We start from the raw sequence: 22,201 nt of genomic DNA on the forward strand, positions 1-22,201 counted from the left end.
AAGATGGGATTGGGAGGGAGACAAACCATAAAAGACTCAATCTCAAGAAACACTGAGGGTTGCGGGGGGGAAGGGGGACGGGAGAGGGTGGTGGGGAAATGGACATTGGGGAGGGTATGGGCTATGATGAGTGCTGTGAAATGTGTAAACCAGATGATTCACAGACCTGTACCCCTGGGGATAAAAATACATTATATGTTTATTAAAATTAAAAATTAAAAAAAAAATATTAAAAAAAAAAAAGAGAAAAAAAAAAAAAAAAAGATTTTATTTATTTATTTGACAGAGAGGGAGAGAGAAAAAAATCACAGGCAGGGGAAGTGCCAGGCAGAGGGAGAAGCAGACTCCCCATTGAGCAGAGATCCCAATGTGGGGCTTCATCCTAGGACCCTGGGACCATGACCTGAGCCAAAGGCAGACACTTAACCAACTGAGCCACCCAGGCACCCCTCCAAGTGGTTTAAATAGTAAACAACTTGCATTTGTTCACAAAACTGAAGAATTCAGAAGTATGACTCCCCCCCACCTTGATTCACGTGGGCTCAGTTACCATCACCTAAAATCTAGGTTCTCTCCTGTCCCTCTCTGCTCTGCCTCGCCCCACAGTGGCATCATGCCCATCCTCCAGTCAGTGACCTCCAGGCTCCCCGTCATGAGCAAAATTTCTGAGGCTGAGAAGAACAGCAGCTAAAATCCCTCCCTACCATCTTTTACCTTTCACACAAAAAGTATGGCAATCAATTTTATTCAATCAAGTCTGAAGTGCTGTGCTGAACTCCATTCTGTGGAGCCATTTATAGAAAAGCCTGGACTTCCTCTACCCCAGTAGATGGGCTCCTCTCTGTGGCATTATCCATAGGCACCCTTTGCTCTAGTTTTGTGGTCAACTTTGGCCAATGAAAGATACCATCAGAACGTCAGCAACAGGACAGAAACAGGATTTTTTTCCAGGGCCTATTTTCTGGACACATTGATAGTGGCTTCATTCCTCTTCCCCAGGCCACAACCATGGCTGGCAGGACCCCTAAAGCTACCATTTTCCTGGGATCCAATAACAGCCTCTCCCCATTCCCAGTCATGACTGGCCTATGCTCTGAACTAAGGCAAAATTTAGGATGCTTCCAGTCCCTCTACAGATTCCCTTTTACAGACAATCTGTTCCTTGATCTTTCTTCACCCATTTTAAGTATACCACCTGTTTCCTTGGGACCCTGACTGACACTGACACATCTTACTTAATTTTACAAAAGAAAATCTCCAAATACACAAAATATTTTTAGAGCTTTATTTCCAAATTTACAACAATGCCAATAACCAAGACCCTGACTGACACTGACACATCTTACTTAATTTTACAAAAGAAAATCTCCAAATACACAAAATATTTTTAGAGCTTTATTTCCAAATTTACAACAATGCCAATAACCAAGAACCTTAGAAACAATGATTTGAAATGTAGAAGATACGCAGTACATGTTAATTACATGTTTAGAACTAGCACGGAGATAACTTTAGAAGGAAAAAAGTGCTTTCTACTACTGCTCATTTCTTTTTCCACTCTATAAAAAAAATTTTAGGGGCACCTGAGTGGCTGGGTTGTTAAGTGTTCCCCTTTCCGCTGGGGTCATGATCCCAGCAGCCTGGGATGGAGCCCTGTGTCAGGCTCTCTGCTCGGTGGAGAGCCTGCTTCTTACTCTCTCTCTCCCTGCTTCTCTGCCTACTTGTGATCTCTGTCAAATAAATAAAAGCTTTTTAAAAAATTATTATTTTATGAAATAGGGCGCCGGGTGGCTCAGTCATTAAGCGTCTACCTTCTGCTCAGGTCATGATCCCAGGGTCCTGGGATCCAGGCCCACATCTGCCACCCTGCTCCGTGGTGGGTGGGAGGGTGGGGGGTGCTGCTTCTCCCTCTCCTACTTCCCATACTTGTGCTCCCTCTCTCTCTGTGTCTCTCTCTTTGTCAAATAAATAAATAATCTTTTTTAAAAAACTATTATTTTAGGAAATAAAAACTTAATTGTAAAAAACCTTATTGTTTCTTTAAATCAAACGTTAATGTGAAAACAAGTGCATATATATAGAAAATGGGAAAAGATGGATTTTATATATGTTTAAGCAGAGCACATTTTTGCATCTACTTTGAGATGTTAACAACGTTAGTTAAACGTTGTTCTTACTAAAATGTTCATCTGAGAAAGAAAAGTGTCATATTTTGTGACAGTTGCAGCAATACACCGTAAACTGACAACGGAACTCAGAGGACAGAGCCGGGGATTCCGGCCCGGGCCCGCACCCGAGCTGTTCGGGAGGAGACAGTGGCTCGGACGGGCAGGCTCGGGTCCGCGCGGTCCCCGGAGGGTAGAGCCTTGGGTGGAGACGTTACTGGCGAGCGCATCACCCCGTAGTACACTTTCAGGGCACTGGGGGGCGCCGGGAGGCCCCACATTGCCGAGCGGTGGGGTTGGGGCCCAAGCAGGGGTGCCTGTGGCCGGCTGGTGGCTCCGAGGGAGGGCCCCGCATAGGCGGAAGGGTGTAGGAGCCCACGGACACGTCCCCCCGCAGCCGCACGGCATAGAAGTCAGAATTCAGCTCCATGTGGTCCAGCAGGGACCTGTCCGGCGTGGGCAGCCGTCGGCTCGGGGCGCGCCCAGTCCCTGGCAGTCGCACTAGTGGTCTCAGCGGCGGGCCTGCGGGGAAGCCCTGCTCCGGGAAGAACAAGCACATAGCCTTGTGGCCCCCTGAGTTTAGTAGTCGGGGGTGGGGGGTAGTGCCAGTTCCGGTTACCCAGCGCCGCGCGCCCTCCTCCGGGAAGGCCGCTTCTCCGCCCTAGCCCGCCTAGACGAGGACAGAGTTGCTTCCCAACTCTCTGAGTGCGCACATCTCTCCAACCCGAGGGAAGCCGGAAAAGCGGCGCCCCACAGGCTTTTTTATCCAAACCACGAAAGTGTGATAGTGCAGGTTAATATTAACTATTATGCCAGAACAGGAACACCAGGAAGTCCGTCAATCAATGATTACTGGGGCAGATTTCACCACTTGGACCAAATCAGCGTGCTGGGACGCCATCTCAGGCTTGGGATATTAAGGTCCTTGAACGACAAAGCTTCCTGGAAGGGCCAACACCTGCCCCAGTAGGGTAGGCAACTTAAGGAAAGTCTCCAGAAACAAGTACGGCCAGCGGAATGTATGGACCATTTGGATGAGATGGGACACGGTTAAGAACTGGTCTTTTATGTAAAAGATGGCACCTGGGTCGTGCACTTTCTTCCCCTTTTCCTCTTGAGTGAAACGTCCTCCCCCAGAGTCCCCTATATTTGAAGTGCAAGTATTCTCACGTGCACACAGGTTTTGCAGGTGTGAGAGGGAGTCTTATGACTCTTAACTGTACATGAAAGGATTAAGTCAAGATACAACCTTATATTGGACTTGAGATAGGACAAGTGGGGCAGATCCCACTGAAGAGTGGAGAGAACCACCCTCCAGGTAAATAGAAGTTCATCTATATACAGTTAACTGAAAAGGCAAGCTGCAGAATAGCAGGAAAAATGTAATCCCATTAGTTGGGGAAGGGGAAGGAGAAAATCCTACATGTCTTTAAGATTGTAGATGTGGAGAAAACGTTCCCAAGGGAAATCGGGATTTCTAAGCAGTCACTTGCTTAGTTCGACTGGGGCAGGAATAATAGTTTTCCCTCGGTGTGGTACTTAAATTTTTATTTTAAAATAGGAAATTAAATTTTTTAATAAAGCTATTTATGCAGAAGACAATTATCCTACATTGGCAAGATAATAATAAAGTCTGGCCGTTTTATTTATTCTGTTTAAAAACAAAACAGGACAAAACTCCCTCCACATCAAAAGACTGAAAGCGGAATGAGCTGGAACTCTTTACAACTAGAGGCCACCGTGTCCGGCTTCTCTAACACAGATTTCAGCATTAAAAACAAAAAACAAAATAAAACAAAAACGCTCAAGACTGCAGCTTGTCTCGCTTGAAATTCTAAAGCTTTTCACATTTTTCTGAAAAGTACTGTTGAATGCGTTTCCAGCGCCAATTAATAATAAGAAGTTTTATTTGTATAAACCTCTAAGTTCCTTACCGGAGAAATGAAGAAGGAATCAGTTCTTTTATAAGAGCATTTGAGTTTTCTTTTTTAGGAAGCCATGCCTGATTAGGTGATATATTTATCTAATATACCTTTCCCCAAAGCGCAAAATTTCATGTTATCATTTAAACCTGAAGGTGGTGGAGACATTTTTCTTGACCCTCTTTGTTTAATTTCGTCTCCCTCCCCCAAGATAATTGTGCACTTGCCGGCCAATTGGTTCCCCAGAGGTAAAACCGCCTACAGGAACAAAGGTAAAGCCACTGACTGACGCACCCACGCGGATTTTCCCGGAGCCCCCCTGCAGACGCCCACTCTTCTCACGTGCTTCTCCGTGATCGGTGCCTGAGCCCGCGCTCTCTGTCTTGCCCGGCGTCCCGCGCAGCTCCGCGGCCTGCGGGTATCGGGTCTCAGCGCAAGCCAATGGCACTCAGGTTCGGCCACACCTTGAAGACGCCAGAAGCGAGATTGGTCCTAGGCTCGGCCCGCCGCCCCCACCGGCGCCCGGCTGCTCACCGCCGCCTTGCCCTTAGCCTTCCTATCCCCGAGGGGGCTCAGCGACTCCGCCCAGGGCGCAGATGCCTAACCTGGCCGTCGCCGCGGGCAGCGCGCTGCGGGTCTGGCTCAGGTCGCTACCGCTGCGCCACAACCCTTGACCTCACAAGCCGCCTCCCCCGGGCAGGGGAAGGGGGTGGGAGCGAGGGTGGGAGAGGTCCCGCGGGCTGCTCGGGTCTGCAGGGCCCGCAGCCGCCGCAGTTCCTGGGCAGTCCCAACCCACCGCGCAGCCACCGTCCCTTGTTGGCCCAGTGACAGTGCGGGAGCCCGGGGAAGAAAGCCCTTTCTGCACTGATGTAACACGTAGAGAACCACCGCTCCAGCCGCCCAGCTCCACGCGTGCGGCAGCGAACTCGGAAGCCGAGCATCGTAACGCGCAGCCACTTGCCGGGTAAAACGAAGCCCGCGGATATCGGGTTTAATTTTCCAATAGGCAGAAAACAGCATGCCGAGACCCAAATACCCTCCCCTAGTCAGAGGAAAGTCAGTCCCGGATGTCACGTCCAGATGACCTTCAGAAGTCTCCACGCGGCAGGCAAGCTCCCGAACCAGTACAAAAGGGAAGCCCTTGTTCCCACCTTAGAATCGGATTCATTTTAGGCCGAGTATACCCGCGCTGGGCGGGCACCAGGGCCATAAAGCTAAGGGCTCAAAACGCCCCTAGGCAAGCGCACGACGTCGTATTCTGTTACAAGGGTGGCCTCGCTGGCGTGCTTTCCTTGACCCACACTCCCGGCTTCACTTTTTTTTTTTTTTTTTTTAGCACAAAACCTAAGATCCTAAGGTATTTTACCGTCTGAGTTCAAGTCATGGCAGAGTCTTGTTAAAATGTTCCCCTGAATTAATGGCAGCCAGACTGCCGATTCCCCGCGAGGGCAGCGCGGCGCCCTAGGCTTGCAGTGCCTCTGCTCCCAGATGCCCGCGCAGGAGGGGAGGGCGGCTGCCTCCCCGGGACATAGAAGGACGGGAGACCGAGGGGTGGGGGTGGAAACCGACCTCGGAGTTTACAGATGCCCCTCTACACCATTGTAGTTTTTCTTCGCGTAAAGCTTCGAAGACATTCCTTCTCTTTCTCAGTGGGTGTAAGAAGTGTGTGAATTTAAAATTAAGACCAGGATGGTAAGTAGTGCCTTTTGTTTGGAATTCATTGAAATGCTAAAAAATGGATAGCTTTCCGTATAACAAGTGCATCAGTATTCCATCTCTCTTCCCACCAGACAGGAAAGAAAAGCACAGAACAGAAAAGAAAAAGAAAAAGAAGAGAAGAAAATTCGGAAAGGAAAGGAAAGGAAAAAGAAAAAAGAGTCTTTACCAATACACACCTTTGGGGTGCCTGGGTGGCTCAGGTCATGATTCCAGGGTCCTGGGATCCAGCCCCCCATCAGGCTCCCTGCTCAGCAGAGAGCCTGCTTCTCTCTCTCCCTCTCCCTCAGCTCTGCTTACTTGTGCTAACTCTGTGTCAAATAAGTAAATAAAATCTTAAAAAAAAAAAAAAAAAGACCAATACTCACCTTTGCAGAAGAGAGGAGTAGAGCTGGGAGGGAGCATCAATATTCTTACCTTTCACAGTGGGGAGTAAAGACTTCCTGCCTTTGTGATGAGAAAGGGTGTGTAATACTAGTACTTTAAAAGGCAATGGCAATCAATAGAAGAAATGGGAATAATGGGTATAACTAACTACCTTCGTGGATAGAGCTACAAGAGTAGGAAGTCAATGTCTCAAACTGATGAACACAGAATGAGCTGAGCGGGCATATTAATTAATTAAGGTCCAGAGGAAGAGTTAATAATGTCTGTAGATAACACTTAGTAGAACCTCTCTCCCCCAAAAGGATTGGTTGACAGTGGAACTGGGGTTAGGGAAGGATAGAATCTTCCTACAGCTCTGTTTATATTATTAGCCCATCTGTAATGTTGCTCTTTTGTGAGCATGTGCATCATGAAAATTTTTAAATTATTTTTAAATGATTAAATAAAAACTACACTTTCTATACCCACACTCTCTTTACTGAAACTACAAACTTGTAATTCTTTTTTCTCATATCTCTCTCTCTCTCTCTCTCTCTCTCTCTCTCTCTCTCTCTCTCTCGTATAAGGTCACTAAGCCCTTTTCAGTTTAATATGTTTGGTCTGTATGTGTGGCTGTAAGCCCTACCAATGTTTTCAAATGTCCAAACGGATTTATTAAAATAAACAGAAGAATCCACTACCTAGGGAACAACTACAAAATTGTTCATTTCAAGGATGTCAGAACTTTCTTCTCTTCATCCCCTCTACCATAGCCCTAAGGAAAGAACTAAAGACTGAGTGATTCACAAACCTGAGTATCAAGATTCACAAGCCTGAGTATCAAGTTTCAGTGTCACTTGGAACTGCCGGAAGTGAGAACTGATTTCTCAATTTGCTGTCCTTCCCCATACCAGTCTGCTTATTCATCCTCAAGAATTCCAACTCAGTTTGTCCTAAAAAAGAAAATGCTATGCAAATATGATTCAGGACTTGACAAACTGTGATTGGTGGGAAGAAGGCTGGCCTGAATGATGAATGTTAGCAGACTTGATATCACTTTCTGTGTGTCCCAATCACCCGACCCTTGATAAAGACCTTGAGACTTTCGTGTGAAATGGGAATTTATATGAATCAAAGTGACAGTTATTCCTCATCTGATAATCAAACAGTCTGAGCAGTCCAAAGTTCATAGTGAAACATAGATGATCTGTGTTTCCAGCTAATATGGACCGTCTTAAAAGGCTGTAAAATTCTCAACCCACTAATCAAAGCACCAGGGGAGGCAAGTTCCAGTTGTCTTCTCTTTTCCAATGGAATAATGAAATTGAATCCTCCAATTCTGCTGGGATAGATAGAGATACACAAAAGCAAAAGGTAAAGAAGCAGAGAGAGGAGAGAGCATTTTCTGCAGCACTAAAGCAATCCTTTTAGAACAAACTCATTTGGTACCTACAGTAATCCATGAGGAAAACAGTGCTTTTATCATTATTCCTATTGTCTTTTCAGATGAGCAGACTGGAGTGCAGAAAAAAAATTAGTGACTTCTCCAAACTCACAAAGCTAAGTTGCTGAACTAGATGAACTTCTGACTCAAAATGCAGAGCCTTCTTTTAGAACACTGCCCTTCTCTACTCTTTGCTCCAATATCTTATTCTCTGGTGTCCTTAAATTTAATGTTTGAACACACTTTTCAGGAAAGAGGAGTTGTAGCGTGACTATAGGAGAGAGAGGCAAAGCAGGAACTCCTGAATTCTTCATGAATCCCCAATGGGAAACTAAGGTACTAACTAACAAACATGTACTTGGGCAATTTTTGAGTACTCATGAGGTTTCCTGGTCGGGTGATACAAAGTGAAAACGGACAGTCTTTGCCCCAGGAGCTCTCCTGGTAGCCAGAAGAATCAGACAGACCAGAAAACTGCTGAGTTGACTGCAAGCCTGCCACAATTCTTCTTTTCCTTGTCTAGCGAGAGATCAGGTATAAGGGAGGGCACTGATTCCCAACAAAGTGAGCATTGACTGTGACCCTGGAAAAGGCTGGGTCCACATGTCTACTGTTATTTGTGCTCATCTGAATCTCCACACAGAATAACTTCACGAATCAGCTTTTTTGAGCAACATCAGTTTGGAGACTAATTATGAATTCAACTTCAGCAAAGTATTTAAGACTTTGGTTAAAGTGGAAAGACGGGGCCCCTGGGGGGCTCAGTCGGTTAAGGTTAAGCGTCTGCCTTGGGCTCAGGTCATGATCCCAGGGTCCTGGGTTGGAGTCCCGTGTCAGTCTCCCTGCTCAGTGAGGAGCCTGCTTCTCTCTCTCTGCCTGTCGCTTCCCCTGCTTGTGTGCCCCCCAACCTACACTGGCAAATAAAATTAATATTTTTTTGAAAGTGGAAGAAAACAAGACCCTCCAAGCTAAAATGTCATCAGCAAGAATAAGATGTTCAAAAGTTTTTTGTTTTGTTTTGTTTTTATTAAGCCAAATCGTTGTTTGGACCTGAGCTGCAGAGAAAGTTATATTAAAGCACATCATTGTTATCATAGCAACAACTTATTTAGCATTTGCTGTATACTGTATGCTGTATATTAAGAAATTTTATACTGCACTAAGAAATACTATTAGACTATTTAAATACTGTTTTATACTGCATTAAGAATTTTTAATCCCAGCTGGGAACCTGGGTGGCTCAGTGGGTTAAAGCCTCTGCTTTCGGCTCGGGTCATGAACCCAGGGTCCTGGGATCGAGTCCCGCATTGGGCTCTCTGCTCAGCGGGGAGCCTGCTTCCTCCGCTCTCTCTGCCTGCCTCTCTGCCTACTTGTGATCTCTGTCTGTCAAATAAATAAATAAAATCTTTAAAAAAAAAAAAGAATTTTTAATCCCAGGAGTGCCTGGGTGGCTCAGTTGGTTAACCGTCTGCCTTTGGCTCAGGTCATTGAACCTGGAGTACTGGGATGGAGCCCCACATCTCATTGGCTCCCTACTCAGTGGGGGACTCTGCTTCTCCCTCTCCCTCTGCCCCCGTTCTTATACTCTCTTGCTCACTCTGTCTCTCAAATGAATAAATAATATCTTTTTTTAAAGAATTTTTAATATCCAGAATCTTGAATAAAGCTAGTGGTGAAGTTTCTGTGTTTGTGCAAGGGGGGCAGTGCAAATTGAACTGTTGATTCACATAAAGCTGCCTAATAATTTAGAAGCAAGCACACAACAACTTTCTCATTAAAAGAAAGAGAGGTGTGGGTGTTATAGTGGAAAGTTAAAGAGACACAGCTGGTTCCCAGGTCAGAGGCCCCGAAGAAATGCTTTGTCTGCCACTGGCTCATCATGTGGAGGAACAGGAATCAAACATCCCTCATCCTACTCCAGATGGGGCTGGGTAGGGACCTCAATACCACTTTTCTTCAGATGGATATCCTGAACTCAGAAGGAAGCACCTTCTAAGCAGGAAGAATAAATTTATGATGAAGTAATGCGTATAAAATCTCTCTCCCTGTCCAGTATTACCAAAACAAATCAAAGGGGAATGAGGCGGGGGAGGGAATGTTGAACATCTGTTATATGACAGACACAGCGAAAAGAAATGGGACATTTTAAATGTTATAGAGATGATATATTTTTGTTCAAAGCACCCCATTCCGTTTGTTCTGTATTCCTTTTGCTTGGATGTGCTTTTCCTCGTATCAGCCAGCTGGTAAAGAACAAGTCAATGTCTTTTGCAATGTGATTCAAATGAAATGTGCAATAATTCTCTGAGATAAGAATAAGTGAAAGATACAGTTTCATTGTGATATCATCTATTAGCTGCTTGTATAAGTAACAAGTTTATTTGTAATTTATTACACCCACCCTGGTAGCTTTAATAGAGATGTAGTCAGTGTCTGTGAGAAGGAAAATATCCTCTTACTTTTTATCTGGGTCTCTCAAAGGTGTGTAGACTATGCTGGCATCAAGTCAGGCTATCCCAGTCTATTCCTACCTCCTGACAAACTTGCAAAGTACTCAGAAGCAAAGATGGCCCGGGGACTGGGGTGGGGGGTGAGTGTTGGAGGCAAGCAACATATCCTTTATGTATTTGCTTCCAAAATTAAGTACTAAAAAACTGAGATGAATTTAATTTCTTTACAAACCAGTTACTAGCTGCCACTTCTGGTCACTTCATTGAGTCGGCTGAAGAAAGAGGACTGTATGCATTTGGTGATACCACAGAGTTCGCCAAGTTTTACATTCTATCCCTCACTTTCTTACTTGTGGAGCATAAGGACTAACATAGAGGACATTAGGAGAAGGAAAGGAAAAGTGAACTGGGGAAATCAGAGGAGGAGATGAAATATGAGAGACTGTGGACTCTGAGAAACAAACTGAGGATTTTGGAAGGGAGGGGGGTGAGCGGATGTGTGAGCCTGGTGGTGGGTATTAAGGAGGGCACATATTGCATGGAGCACTGGGTGTGGTGCATAAACAATGAATCTTGGAACACTGAAAAAATAAAATAAAATTAAGATGTTAAAAAAAAACCGACAACTATAGTGGTGGGTGCCTGGGTGTCTCAGTTGGTTAAGCAAATGTCTGACTTCCCCCTGGGTCCTGAGGGATCGAGCCCCTCCCTCCTTGTTGGGCTCCCTGCTCAGTGGGGAGTCTGCTTCTTCTGCTTCTCCCTCTGCCCCTGCCCTTGGCTCATTCTCTCTCTCCCTTAAATAAATAAATAAATAAATAAATAAATAAATAAAATCTTTTTTAAAAAAACTATATTGGTGTCCCTGGCAGGTCCCAATGCTCTTTTCGTAGTTTTCCCACCAGTGCCCACATCCCTATAATTAAAAATAAGAAAGGGTTATTTAAGGATAATACCTGTTTCAATAACCCATCGCTGCATAACAGAGCTCCCCCAAAACTTAGTAGCTCATAAATCATTTTTTAAAAATCTTTAAAAAATTAAAAATAAATAAACAAAAATTTTTGCCCCCTATGCATTGCCCAAGCTCATCTGGATATTTATTCTTCTGGCCTCTCTTGATTTACAAGAGGATGGATTCAGCTGTCAGTAAGGCTGAGCTCTCTACCTTCACAGGGAGTCACAGGGCTTCAACTCTCCATGTGGTCTCTCCAAAAATGGTCTCATCACCCTGGTAATTGCACCAGTTCACTGTAGCTCAGAGCTCCCAGAGGTACAAGAAATAACCTGCTAGGCCATCTTAATGGTTTGTTCCCCAGCTGACACTGCCATCACTTCTCTACCATTCTGTTGGATTAGAGTAGTAAGTCCAACCTAGATCACACAAGGAATTTATACAAGGATATAAGTACCCAAGATATGGTTCATGGAGGCCAACCCTGAGGACTCACTACTGCCACTATAAAGGTGAAAATCTGTTCACCTTGGCAGGGCATGATGAGTTTCCTTTATACTTCGAGAAAGGGACATACCACTCCCCGCGTTCCTTGATACATATGTCTCTAGAAGGGACAACTCAGTAGAATGAGAGCAGTCTTGCTGTGTCCCTTTGTGTTTTCCAATATAGGGAAACTGCTGTTTTGCTTTATGCTAGGGTGTCAAGCTTTCCAACAAGCTTCACCATCACAGCGTCTAAATCTGAGGGTTGCAGGTTGCCACACCCCTTGGATGGGTTGCCAGGAGTCATGAATTGCCTAAAATTATGTCTAAAATACTGTGTGTGTCTGTGTGTGTAGGCTCCTGGGGAAGGGCTTCTGGCTTACCTCAGACCATGATCTAAGGTGAATTCAAATTGGCAAGACCTCTGAGAGTGCTTACAACTTCAGGAGCAGGAATACAGCCCTGCATTTTTACCTCCTGCTTTACTTCTCCAGTAGGGGAAAAGCAATGTGTCTTTTATGGATTTGTTTCTACAGTACTATAAAAAGTAGTCACTAGCTGCCACCTGAAATCATTTCTTCAGAGTCTGCCAGAGGAAAGAGAAGGAATGAGCTGAATGCCTATACTCCCAAGAATTATTGTGAGCACTAATTCTCGTTTGTTGGGGTTAAAGGCCCTGGAATTGCCTAAACTTTTTTACTTATTATTTTTCCCACCTGTACCTGGTGAAGAGTTAAGAATGTAACTTAACAGGATTTTAATTCTCCGCCCCCAGCCCCCAGCCCCACCCAGCACTCTACTTTTCTCCTTTACTCTTTTCCTTTCTTATCTATTTTGTAAGACATAGCGGCCAAGGGTACAACTTAGTCTCCTTGCACCAAGTATGTGCCAAAATGCCTAGTGTGATCTCAACTGGAGACATGGCCTTGAACCTGAGCAAGTGAGGCCCCTCTGCTCACTTTATCTGCTAGGAACTCGGGACATCCTGGGGAAGGAACTTACACTGGAAGCAGAACCTGTTTAGGGGCAGAGGAATAGAGAATGTGGAAAGGGTAAGACAAGTAAACTGGATTAGATGGTAGATCTAACCCAGGAGCGAGGCTCAGAATTTCAATTTTTTAAAAAAGATTTTATATTTATTTATTTGACAGAGAGAGTGAGAGAGAGATGGCAAGAGAGGGAACACAAGCAGGGGTAGTGTGAGAGGGAGAAGCAGGACTCCTGCTGAGTAGGGAACCTGTAGGGTCCATCCAGGACCCCTTGATCATGACCCGAGCTGAAGGCAGAAGCTTAATGACTGAGCCACCCACGCACCCCCAGAATTTCAAATTTTTTATGTGACCTCTACTATGCAACAAAATAGACTCAACTTTCCTTACTGGTACTTCTGGTCCCAAACATTCCAGGGACACCCTCTGAAAAACACACCTTGCCATTTTTCAAGAGAACCCAGCCAGTCATTTCTCTCTCTCTCTTTTTTTTTTTTTTCCAGACAATCATTTCAACTCAGATATCCCTCTCCAAGATAAATGCTTTAAGCTATTCTCCTACCCCTCCCTTTTCTCTATAGTGTTTATCAGTATGAAGAATTATATAGTTTCTCACCACCAGCATGCCAGTTCTCCCAGTGCCCACACATATACCCTGGCATGAAGGAAAACAGCGATTGAGTGTTTTAAGAACTTGTAGGGGTGTCTGACTGGCTCAGTCAGTAAAGCATGCAGCTCTTGATCTAGGGGTTGTGGGTTCAAGCCCCACATTGGATGTAGAGATTTCTTAAAAAATAAAAATTTTTAAAGAAAGTGTTAAGAATTTTTAACACTAAACTTTCACCACATATGTGGCAGGTGAGGGCTCCAGTGCCTCCTTTCCTCACTTGCAAAAGGGGGAAAACAGCATCTCAGCTCACAGGCTTGATCAGGTTCCAACCTGGTACAGAATGACCTTGACCTAAACACCTGGCACTGGAAAGGTTTGTTAGAAGTCGTCTGTATCCATTATGTCTCAATCTGCAAAATCTGATGGATAGGGACACAGCAGTTACCACCGCAACACACAGCAGGGACTAAACCCTCACTTTCCTTTTTCAAATATTTTATTTCTTTATTTGACACACACAGAGAGAGAGAGAGAGAGAGAGAGAGATCACAAGTAGGCAGGCAGAGAGAGGGGGAAGCAGGCTCCCTGCCAAGCAGGGACCCTGATATGGGGCTCTATCCCAGGACCCTGAGATCATGACCTGAGCAGCAGGCAGAGGCTTAAGCCATCCCGGAGCCCCTAAACCCTCACTCTTACAACCTGTGACTTGGTTTCTTCCCTACAAGGGCAGAATAGTGATACCTGAGAGCTGCAGCTTTAGCGCCACTTGTAAAGCACACTAGCTACAAATCATCATGGGACTCTCCAAAGCTTAAGAACTGCTCTTGTCAGAAAATGCAACGCACCAGGTATCCAGTTTATAGGAAAGCATCCTATTAAAATTTCAGAAGCCGAGTTTCCTTCAAAGTTAAGGTCACAATGCACATTTTCTTTTTATTCATTCCTGTGAATAATTCATTCAAATTATTTTTAACCATGCAACACTACTTTCCAAGGTTTAGACATGTGAGGACCGGCAAACTCAGTGTTGAGAGGAAGTGTACAGATGACTCTTGGTGAAATGTAGACAAAGAAAAAAACAAACACCTCTTTAGTCCAGTCTCAAGATTCAAACTAGAAAACTCAAATTCCTTAAATGTTCTCCTCTGGTGAAAAAAATATACGAAAATTGAAAATACTTAAGAGTGTTAAGATTAACCATTACTTTTTAGAAACTAGGATCACTGAAATGTATAACATAGGTTCATTTCCCCGAGGTTTTTGTACTTTGCAAAAAACAAAACCTTAGATATCCAACATTGCTTTTTAGGTTTTATCCTTGGATTATTTAGTTCTACCAATATAAGAGAACAAGAAATCTGCAGCAACTATATATTAAATATCATTAAAATGTTCCCAATGCTACCAATACTTAACATTCACCTTTAAAATTGGCTTTGGTGACAGAGGCACTAGCAGAGCGAAAAAGTAGGATTCCAGATTTTATTTTTTTTAAAGATCGAGAAAACACACCCAGGACAAAATGTTTTTTTGATCAATAAATTCTCAGAAAATGGAGCAAGTTATCTGGGACACATTCAAAACTGGTAATCTTGAACTGGAAAACAGGGTTTTGACAACGCAACTGTGGGAAACAAGTATCTGAACAAATCTTAAAACACGACCTCACATTTTTCTCCCTCCAACTGTTCAAGTGGCAGACAAAATAAATTACCATAAATTATATGCCTAGGCAACTTAAAAACAAAACAACATGAGGCTGAGGATTTCCTTAGCCCCTCCAGGAAGTGTGTAACACTGTGCTTCTGGCCTGCAGGCTGGATCGGATCGGGGACCTGTCAAACGTCAGGATAGTTGCAGTAATATACCGCAGAGCTGGCATCGGACACCACCGAGGAAATGGCCCCGTGGCTGTCTGGGAGATTCACACTAGAGTCATGTCCCTGGTAAGGGAGACCCATCTCGGGCTTGCACACAAAGTGTAGATACTGTTCAAATTCTGTGCGGTCCACCTCCCCGAGGAGCTCGGCGGGCTGACTGGGGTCCGCGCCGTCCCGGCAGGGCAGGGCCTCGGGAGGGGGCGACGGCTGCCCGGGGCCGGGTGGGTGCTGCGGCGGCTGCATGGAGAAGCCGCGCCCGCCGCCTGCCGCCGGCGAGCTAATCGCGTTGTAGTACAGCTGCAGGGCGCTTGAGGGCGCCACGTGGCCCGGCATTGCAGGGCCCGCCTGTTCCAGACCTAGACGGGAGTGCATGGGGCCGACTGGCGGCTCCGGGGGCCCCGCGTAGTCCGAGGCCTGTGGGTAGCTGTAGGGGCCGGCCGCTGGGCAGTCCCCGGGCATCGGCGCGGCGAAGAAGGCGGGATCCGGCTCCACGCCGTCCAGCGGGGACGTGTCCGGCGTGGGCAGCGGGTAGCCGTCGAGCGGAGGCGCGCCCAGTCCCTGGCAGTCGCGGTAGTGGCCGCCCATGTGCGGGGGCAGCAACGGCGGGCCGGCCGGGAAGCCCTGCTCTGGGAAGGGCAGGCCCAGGCCATCCATGGCCACGCGGCCGCCCTCGGGGCCTAGCGTGGCGGCCTGTGGCTCGGCGAGGCCGTGCAAGAAGCCGCCCTCCACCCGCTTCAGTCGCTTCACCTGCTTGCGCCTCCGCGGCCGGTACTTGTAGTTGGGGTGGTCCTGCATGTGCTGCACGCGCAGCCGCTCGGCCTCCTCCACGAAGGGCCGCTTCTCCGCCAGGGTCAGCGCTTTCCACGACTTGCCTGCATGCATGGGCACAGGAAGGTGGAGGGGCGCCGGGATTACTCTCCGAGCTCCCGTTCCTAGGTCCCAGGCCCCACCAGGCCCTACCTCTCCCCTCCAACCTTTAACTGAGCAACTAGAGACGCGAAGAGGTCAAGTTAAAGGGTGCAAGTCTGAGACTCCAGAGACCGAGTGGAGTCCAAACACTTGCGGAAAACAGGACATATTGGGTCCTCTAAGGGCAACCCTCCCTTTCTTTTAGCCTCTAAGAAGTGGCTTCCCAGGTCATCCATTCCCTGTCTTTCAAGGAATTGAAAACGTCCTCCACTCGGGGAGGAGGAATAGGGGAACGGGCAGGACCAAACCCGCTCGGTTCCCGGGATACTCGCGCGGTGGCCCGGACGCGCAGGGAAGCCGCCTCCCCGGAGCCGTTGTAACCGCGCCCCTGGTCACCCTGGTTACCCGGGCTCCGACTTTGCAGACCGTTTGGGGAGTAGGGAGAGGGGATGCGGGAGGGGAACCGAGGGCCATAGGGAAGGACCGTGAAGGCACCACATCAGTGGCCTCGAGCGCAAGGCACGCACTCCCTCCAAGGTTCAAGGAAGCGGCTTCGCGATTCCCACCGCCCTGGGTCGTGAGCTCGGACTCACCCAGCATCTTGCTCAACTCGGCGTTGTGCAGGTCGGGGTTCTGCTGCGCCAGGCGCTTGCGCTCGTCCTTGGCCCACACCATGAAAGCGTTCATCGGCCGCCGGATGCGAGACTCGCCCTTGGCTCGGCCCGCCGGCCCAGCCGGCGCCCCGCTGCTCGCCACCGCCTCGCCCTTCACCTTCATGTCCCCAAGGGGGCTCAGCGACTCGGCCCAGGGGCAGGCGCCCAGCCCGGCCATCACCGCGGGCAGCGCGCTGCGGGTCTGGCTCTGGTCGTCACTGGCGTACCCCGCATCCGGGCTGCTCATGGCGCTCCAGCCCTGCCCCGAGCCTCACAACCCTCCGCCGGACACGCCGCCTCCCCCCGACCCGGGGGAGGGGGTGGGAGCGAGGGACAAAGATGCCCCGTGGGCTACCCAAGTCTCCCGGGCTCTACCCCGCTGCAGACGTTCCTGGCCAGTCCCAGCCCACCGCGCAAACCGCGTCCCCGCCGGCCCAGTGACACTGCGGGCGCCCGGGTCCGCAGGTCCTTTTCTGCACTGATGTGGCCAATGGAGTGGCGGGGGCGGGACGGGCGAGAGTCCTTAGGCCCACGCCCAGCCAGCCGCCCGAGTCCCTAGTCTCAGCTCAACCCCACGCCCGCCCTTTCCCCTCCCCCCGGCTCCGCGCCCAAGGCTACACCTGCCCCCGGGGAAACTGGCTGAAGCCGGGCTCTGGCGCCACATTCCCTCCGACCCGGGAAAGGGGACTCCTGAAAAACCTTCTGGAATGTTGACTGTACCTCTGGATGGAAGGACTTGACCACGATAGTTCGGATGAACACACAGAGCATACACTTTTTCCCCCCTTAAATATGATACTTCTATAATTTGGGTTACTATGCAGCTATTTAAAAAGGATAAATCTATGTATGTATATACCATATTCAGAAAGATTTTTATATTAGGTGGGAAGAGTAAGGTAACATTTGAGCATACACTATTATGGGAGCTAAGGATTTCATTTTGAGGGGGGCGACTTAAGTACCTTCAGGGAACCCCACGGGCGACTTCTTCAAGTATGTTTTAGGGAATGCAGTATATACTGTTGATAATAAATTAAAAATACATTGTCTCCCCAAGGACTCAAATTGCTTTCAGCACTACATTCAAAATACTATGTCCGAGGTAAATTCTAATTTCTAAAACAAGATTAAATACAGAATGACATCCTGTAGCCAATATTCTGTCATCCTGAAGAATTTAAAACCCTTATTCATAACAATGAAGCAACCCTTGAAAATTTGTGTATGTGTGATAAACAGAAAAGGTTTCTCAGGTGTGTTCAGTAAAAGAGGCAAGACTTAGTTTTGATTTCTAAAATGCAGTAACACTAGCAGCAATATTTATCTTAAAATCCCTCTAATGGAGGAAAGAGCTACCCCAGTGCTCAGCAAAGTAACTGTAGCTCTTATGGGATTCTATACATTTCTTTAGACTGAAATGAAAATCTGGATGAGTTTTCAACTTGTGTTTAAATCTGAAACCTTTTCAGTGGGATTTTTAAACAAACCCTCACATTGCACTTACATGGCACAGCCCTCCAAATTTAGCAAGCCAGTTTATCCTTATAGTTCTGTGAGGTAGACACTGTTACATATTACAGGATAGGATCCTAAAACCCAGTGGGATTAAGGAACTTTCCTGAGGTCACAGCATCGAGGAGTGGAATTCATCTCCACTAGTCTGCCCTGATTTTGAGCTCCTAATCACTAAACCAAGCTGTTTTGCTTGTGTATTTGTTTATCTGTGTTTTCTAAGGCAATTAACTCAGCCATTTCTGCATAATTTCATAACTTTGCAAAAAAATTAATACATCAATCTCCCTAACAGATTTTCTTTGTTTACCGTGAAGGTGCGATGACAAGCTAAGGCTTACATCCGGGATCTGGGAGGTAAATGCTACAGCTTTTTTGTGAAATTAGAGTAACAAAGTATGCCATCAAGTCTGCTTACTGGTGGCATTGATAAAAACAAAGAAACACAACGTTTTAGGGAACCTCTGGTCTTCAGTTTCTCTGACATTGCTATTCCCCCTGCCCCCGAAAAAAAGTCCTTCACACTGGTTTTAAGCCAAATTTACTTTGACTCTGTGAGGATCTGTGAAGCGTTGGTTGCCCTCCCTCACTGTTAGAAGCCAGTCTTCATACACAAGATAAATTAAGTGGTTCTATGCTCTGGGTCTCTGAGGTTCAACCCAGAAAAAAAAAAAATTAAACTCCTTAAGAAAATCATAGACAAGTATTATTTTTGATGGGTAGTTTTGAAGTAGCTGATCTTAAACAAAATCAACTTGTTTTTTTTTTTCTGAAATAAATATGGGCTTGAAAATTAAGCATAATTGTTTTGCAAATTGTTATATAAATAAGGAAACTAGAGGGGTAGAGAGAACAAATTCACCCCATAGCGTCTTGCTCCTTGTTTTCTTGGCGATCTTCTCTAATTCTTCTAGGTAATAATATCTTTGCAAAGATCTCGAAGCAGATTTTGTATCAGCGCAAAAGTTTTTATTAACAGGAGTTTCATTAGACTAGAAATCAAAAACCAAACAAAAGCAATGCCCATTCCAGAATCCATTTTATCTGCCTATATTAATCTACTTGATTAGTTCTGTAAAAAAAAATAATAATAATAATAAAATAGGGTACAGGAAATTCAATCCAAGTGTGAATTAAAAAAAAAAAATGTCTATCCATGGATTTATCCTTGTACACTTTCTTCAGGCTCGTTTGCTTCCTGGCCCACACCATTCCAGGGAGAGATGCAGAGAGCCGCTGATGGGAGATACACCTGGAGGATCTCCATTATTATTTGCACGTGTTCCTGGAGACAGACTGCTGACTTTTGTCGGGTAAGATTACTGAGAACTCAGGTGAAAACACAGCATCCACAGGATGGAGTGGGAGATTCAGGTTTTGCGTCCCTCCCCCACTTCTTAGAACGCCTTCCCTGGCAGTTATAAAATAGCAGTTTACTTGTATTTGCCAGTTGGGAATTACGGTGCCTTTTTAAGACCAGTCCCTTTTACCTACCGTTACCTAGATCTAAATTCTTCTGATCATTCACTTGTCATGTATTTTGGGGGGGAGGGCGTTGGGGGCTGCGGCGCCTCAGACCAGTCCGTGGTGTGTGTGGACTCTTCTATTTCGGTCTCTTTACTAAACGCGGTGTTGGAAGTCGAGCTCTAGACGTTATCAGAGCCAGCCACAAATGCCACATGAAAAGCAGCAAACATCCGGAGTGGTTTCCTGCAAGCCTTGCTTTTCTCAACACGAGAGATTTACGCGGGGGATTCGGGCGGGGGCGGGGTGGGGGACGACAAACAAGTTTCGCGAGTAAGAGTCTCGTGTAGCCGGCCGGGTGCATTTGCACCGCACAGCCCAGGATCTCTGGGTTCCTGGCTACTAATTGCACTCACGGTCCCCAGGCCAGACTCGAGGCTCGAAAGGCTGGCCGAGGAAGCGACTAGCGCAGCAAGAAGCTGTGCCCGCTGCCACTTGGGGCCTTTGGCCAGCGGGCGCATAAGTTAACCCGGGTAGGTGACGAGTTGTGGCTCAGACCTAGGGGAGCCGGAGCCGCGCGTTTTCTTTTCCCCGGCCCCTAAGTGAGCAGGCGAAGGCTGGGTGATTTCCTGCAGGCTTCTGTGTTTTCGGTGCTCGGAAAGCGGGAGCTGGTCGAAGGACTTTCAAGTCGTTAGGGAAGGCCGTGGGCACCCAGACAGATCCGGGTTGGCTCTGGAGAGCAAGTCTTTGGGGGCGGGGAGCGGAGTGCGCGCCTCAAACCCAGGGAAAACGCCGAGGAGGCCCGCCGATGAATAGACAATGGTATCCCTGGAACAAAGCACAACAATAAGACCTTTGCATTTATAAATCGCGCGCCGGCGGCGGCCCCCGGGAGCCCGGCGGGAGGCGGCGTGCGGCGGCGGAGCGCAGCCGAGGCTCCGCACCTCCCAGGTAGGGCTGCGCAGCCGGATGCCGCCGATTCGCACCGCGCGCCCCGGCGCCGACGCGGCGGCGGCGCCGCGAGTCTCGATACCTTGCGCGTCTCCTCCCTGTCCCCCGTGGGTCCGGGATGCGAGGTCGAAGGTCGCGGGCGGGATGGAAGAGGTGGGAGGACCGAGTGGCCCGGAAGACGTGGCCACCCACTCCACCGCCCCTCCCCATCCCTCCTTAGGTCCTTAGGGTCGGAGCCCCACGGACGTGGCACCTTGCTCTCGGCCCTAACCCCTCCGCTGTGCGGGAGCCGAAAAAGGGGATGGCGAGAGGGGCTTTGGGGACAGATGTTATGCACGAGGATGGGAGGCGTGTGTTTTGCTTTCACGCCCTGTCGAACTCCCTCCGTCCGAATCCCTCCCCAGTACGCGGACCCCTCCAGGCGCCCCCGAACCGCGCCCTGGCAGCTGGTGACTCCTCGGTCGTAACCCTGTTCCCGCTTGGCTCCGCCTGGGGTTTGCACCGGCGAAGCAGGAAATGCGCTGTTCCCGGTCCACTTCCCTGCTCAGAAACTCGTCCGCGGGGGTGTTTCTTAGATTCCCCCCACCCCCAGCCCCAGCTGTGGTCCTGGTTGAAGTGTGGGTTCCTTCCCTTTATTCTCCGCCAGAGAGAACCTCAGACTCCCCGGGGTTGGAGGGCAGGCGGCCTTGGGGGTAAAAGGAGAAGGCAGCCCAGCTCCTCCGTTTTCCGAGCGCACGCTGTCCTGCTGTCCCCTTCATATCTGCCTTGCGACTTGAAAGGGATTTTCAACAGCGGCATGGCTTCTATGCATCCGCTTCTGCTAACCTACTCCCACCCTCCTCACACCCTAGAAGAGGCCATGGCTTTGCTGGTAAAGCTGTATCTTCAACTGACCCGTGTTATTAGCACCAAGCTCACAAGGAGCAGAACACCAGCATTCCCACCAGAGTCACGGCCCCTGCCTTGGAGGAATTCACAATGCAGTACCATTAGTCTTCCTCTGATTTATTCACTTCCAGCTGGGTGTTCTAAGCCTGTTCTCCTGTGATCATTTGTTCCTGGCTTGTAAAGGGGATGCGGACATCTGTAGGCCAACTACTCTGAGATTTTTTTTTCTAATAGAGGTAAGAAGCTTCCTTTCCACCTAGAAAACTCTGGCTTGCCCAGTTTCCCTAGTCAGCAGGGCTGGATTTGGGCAGGTGGTTGGTTAGGGCGAGGTGTGTGTTCTGTGATCATGGGATTGGCCAAAATTAATAGGTCATAGGACAGGCCTCTCCTGACACTCTTCTATGCAACCTCAGCCACAAGCATGTCAGATTTTGAAATGGGCACCTGAGTTGGCTTCCAAAGTTTCTAAGCAGGAGAGAAAGCATCGGGAATCCTTGATGGTTTCCTTGGCAGTCAGTCTTTCGTGGACCTCTGTGGCCTGAGTTTTTTTCTCCCATTTCCTAGACCTTGCCAAAAAACGTTGTCATTACTCTCTAAGCCCTGCACGATTCTCTCTCACCCTCTCCTTCATCAGCTGCGTCTCCAATCACTGAGCACCTGAACTCGCACCTCTTCTGAGGATGAACTCATGCCCTGTTGCTTTTCTGAACCCATTCAGCATGGAAGTGCAGCCCAAGAATGTACATATTCGCATGTGGTTATAAGGCATAAGCAAATTTCTATCTTGAGGCATTTTGCGTAGCCAAAACCTTGAGTATTTATAGCTTCATAATCGTAGAGAA

At 47.7% G+C, this 22,201-nt stretch overlaps 1 protein-coding gene across 1 annotated transcript; it reads right to left on the bottom strand.

Moving 5' to 3' along the window:
* Positions 1 to 14,014: 14,014 nt before the first annotated feature.
* On the bottom strand, positions 14,015 to 16,977 carry SOX17 (SRY-box transcription factor 17). The gene is made up of 2 exons (XM_080802242.1): positions 16,482 to 16,977; positions 14,015 to 15,851 (listed from the first exon to the last, which is right to left on the bottom strand). The coding sequence occupies exons 1-2, from the start codon at positions 16,786 to 16,788 to the stop codon at positions 14,938 to 14,940; spliced, it is 1,221 nt and encodes a 406-aa protein (XP_080658368.1). The 5' UTR covers positions 16,789 to 16,977; the 3' UTR covers positions 14,015 to 14,937.
* Positions 16,978 to 22,201: the final 5,224 nt, after the last annotated feature.

This window comes from Martes martes (genome assembly GCF_963455335.1).
Source record: "Martes martes genome assembly, chromosome: 4".
NCBI classification, from domain to species: Eukaryota; Metazoa; Chordata; class Mammalia; order Carnivora; family Mustelidae; genus Martes; species Martes martes.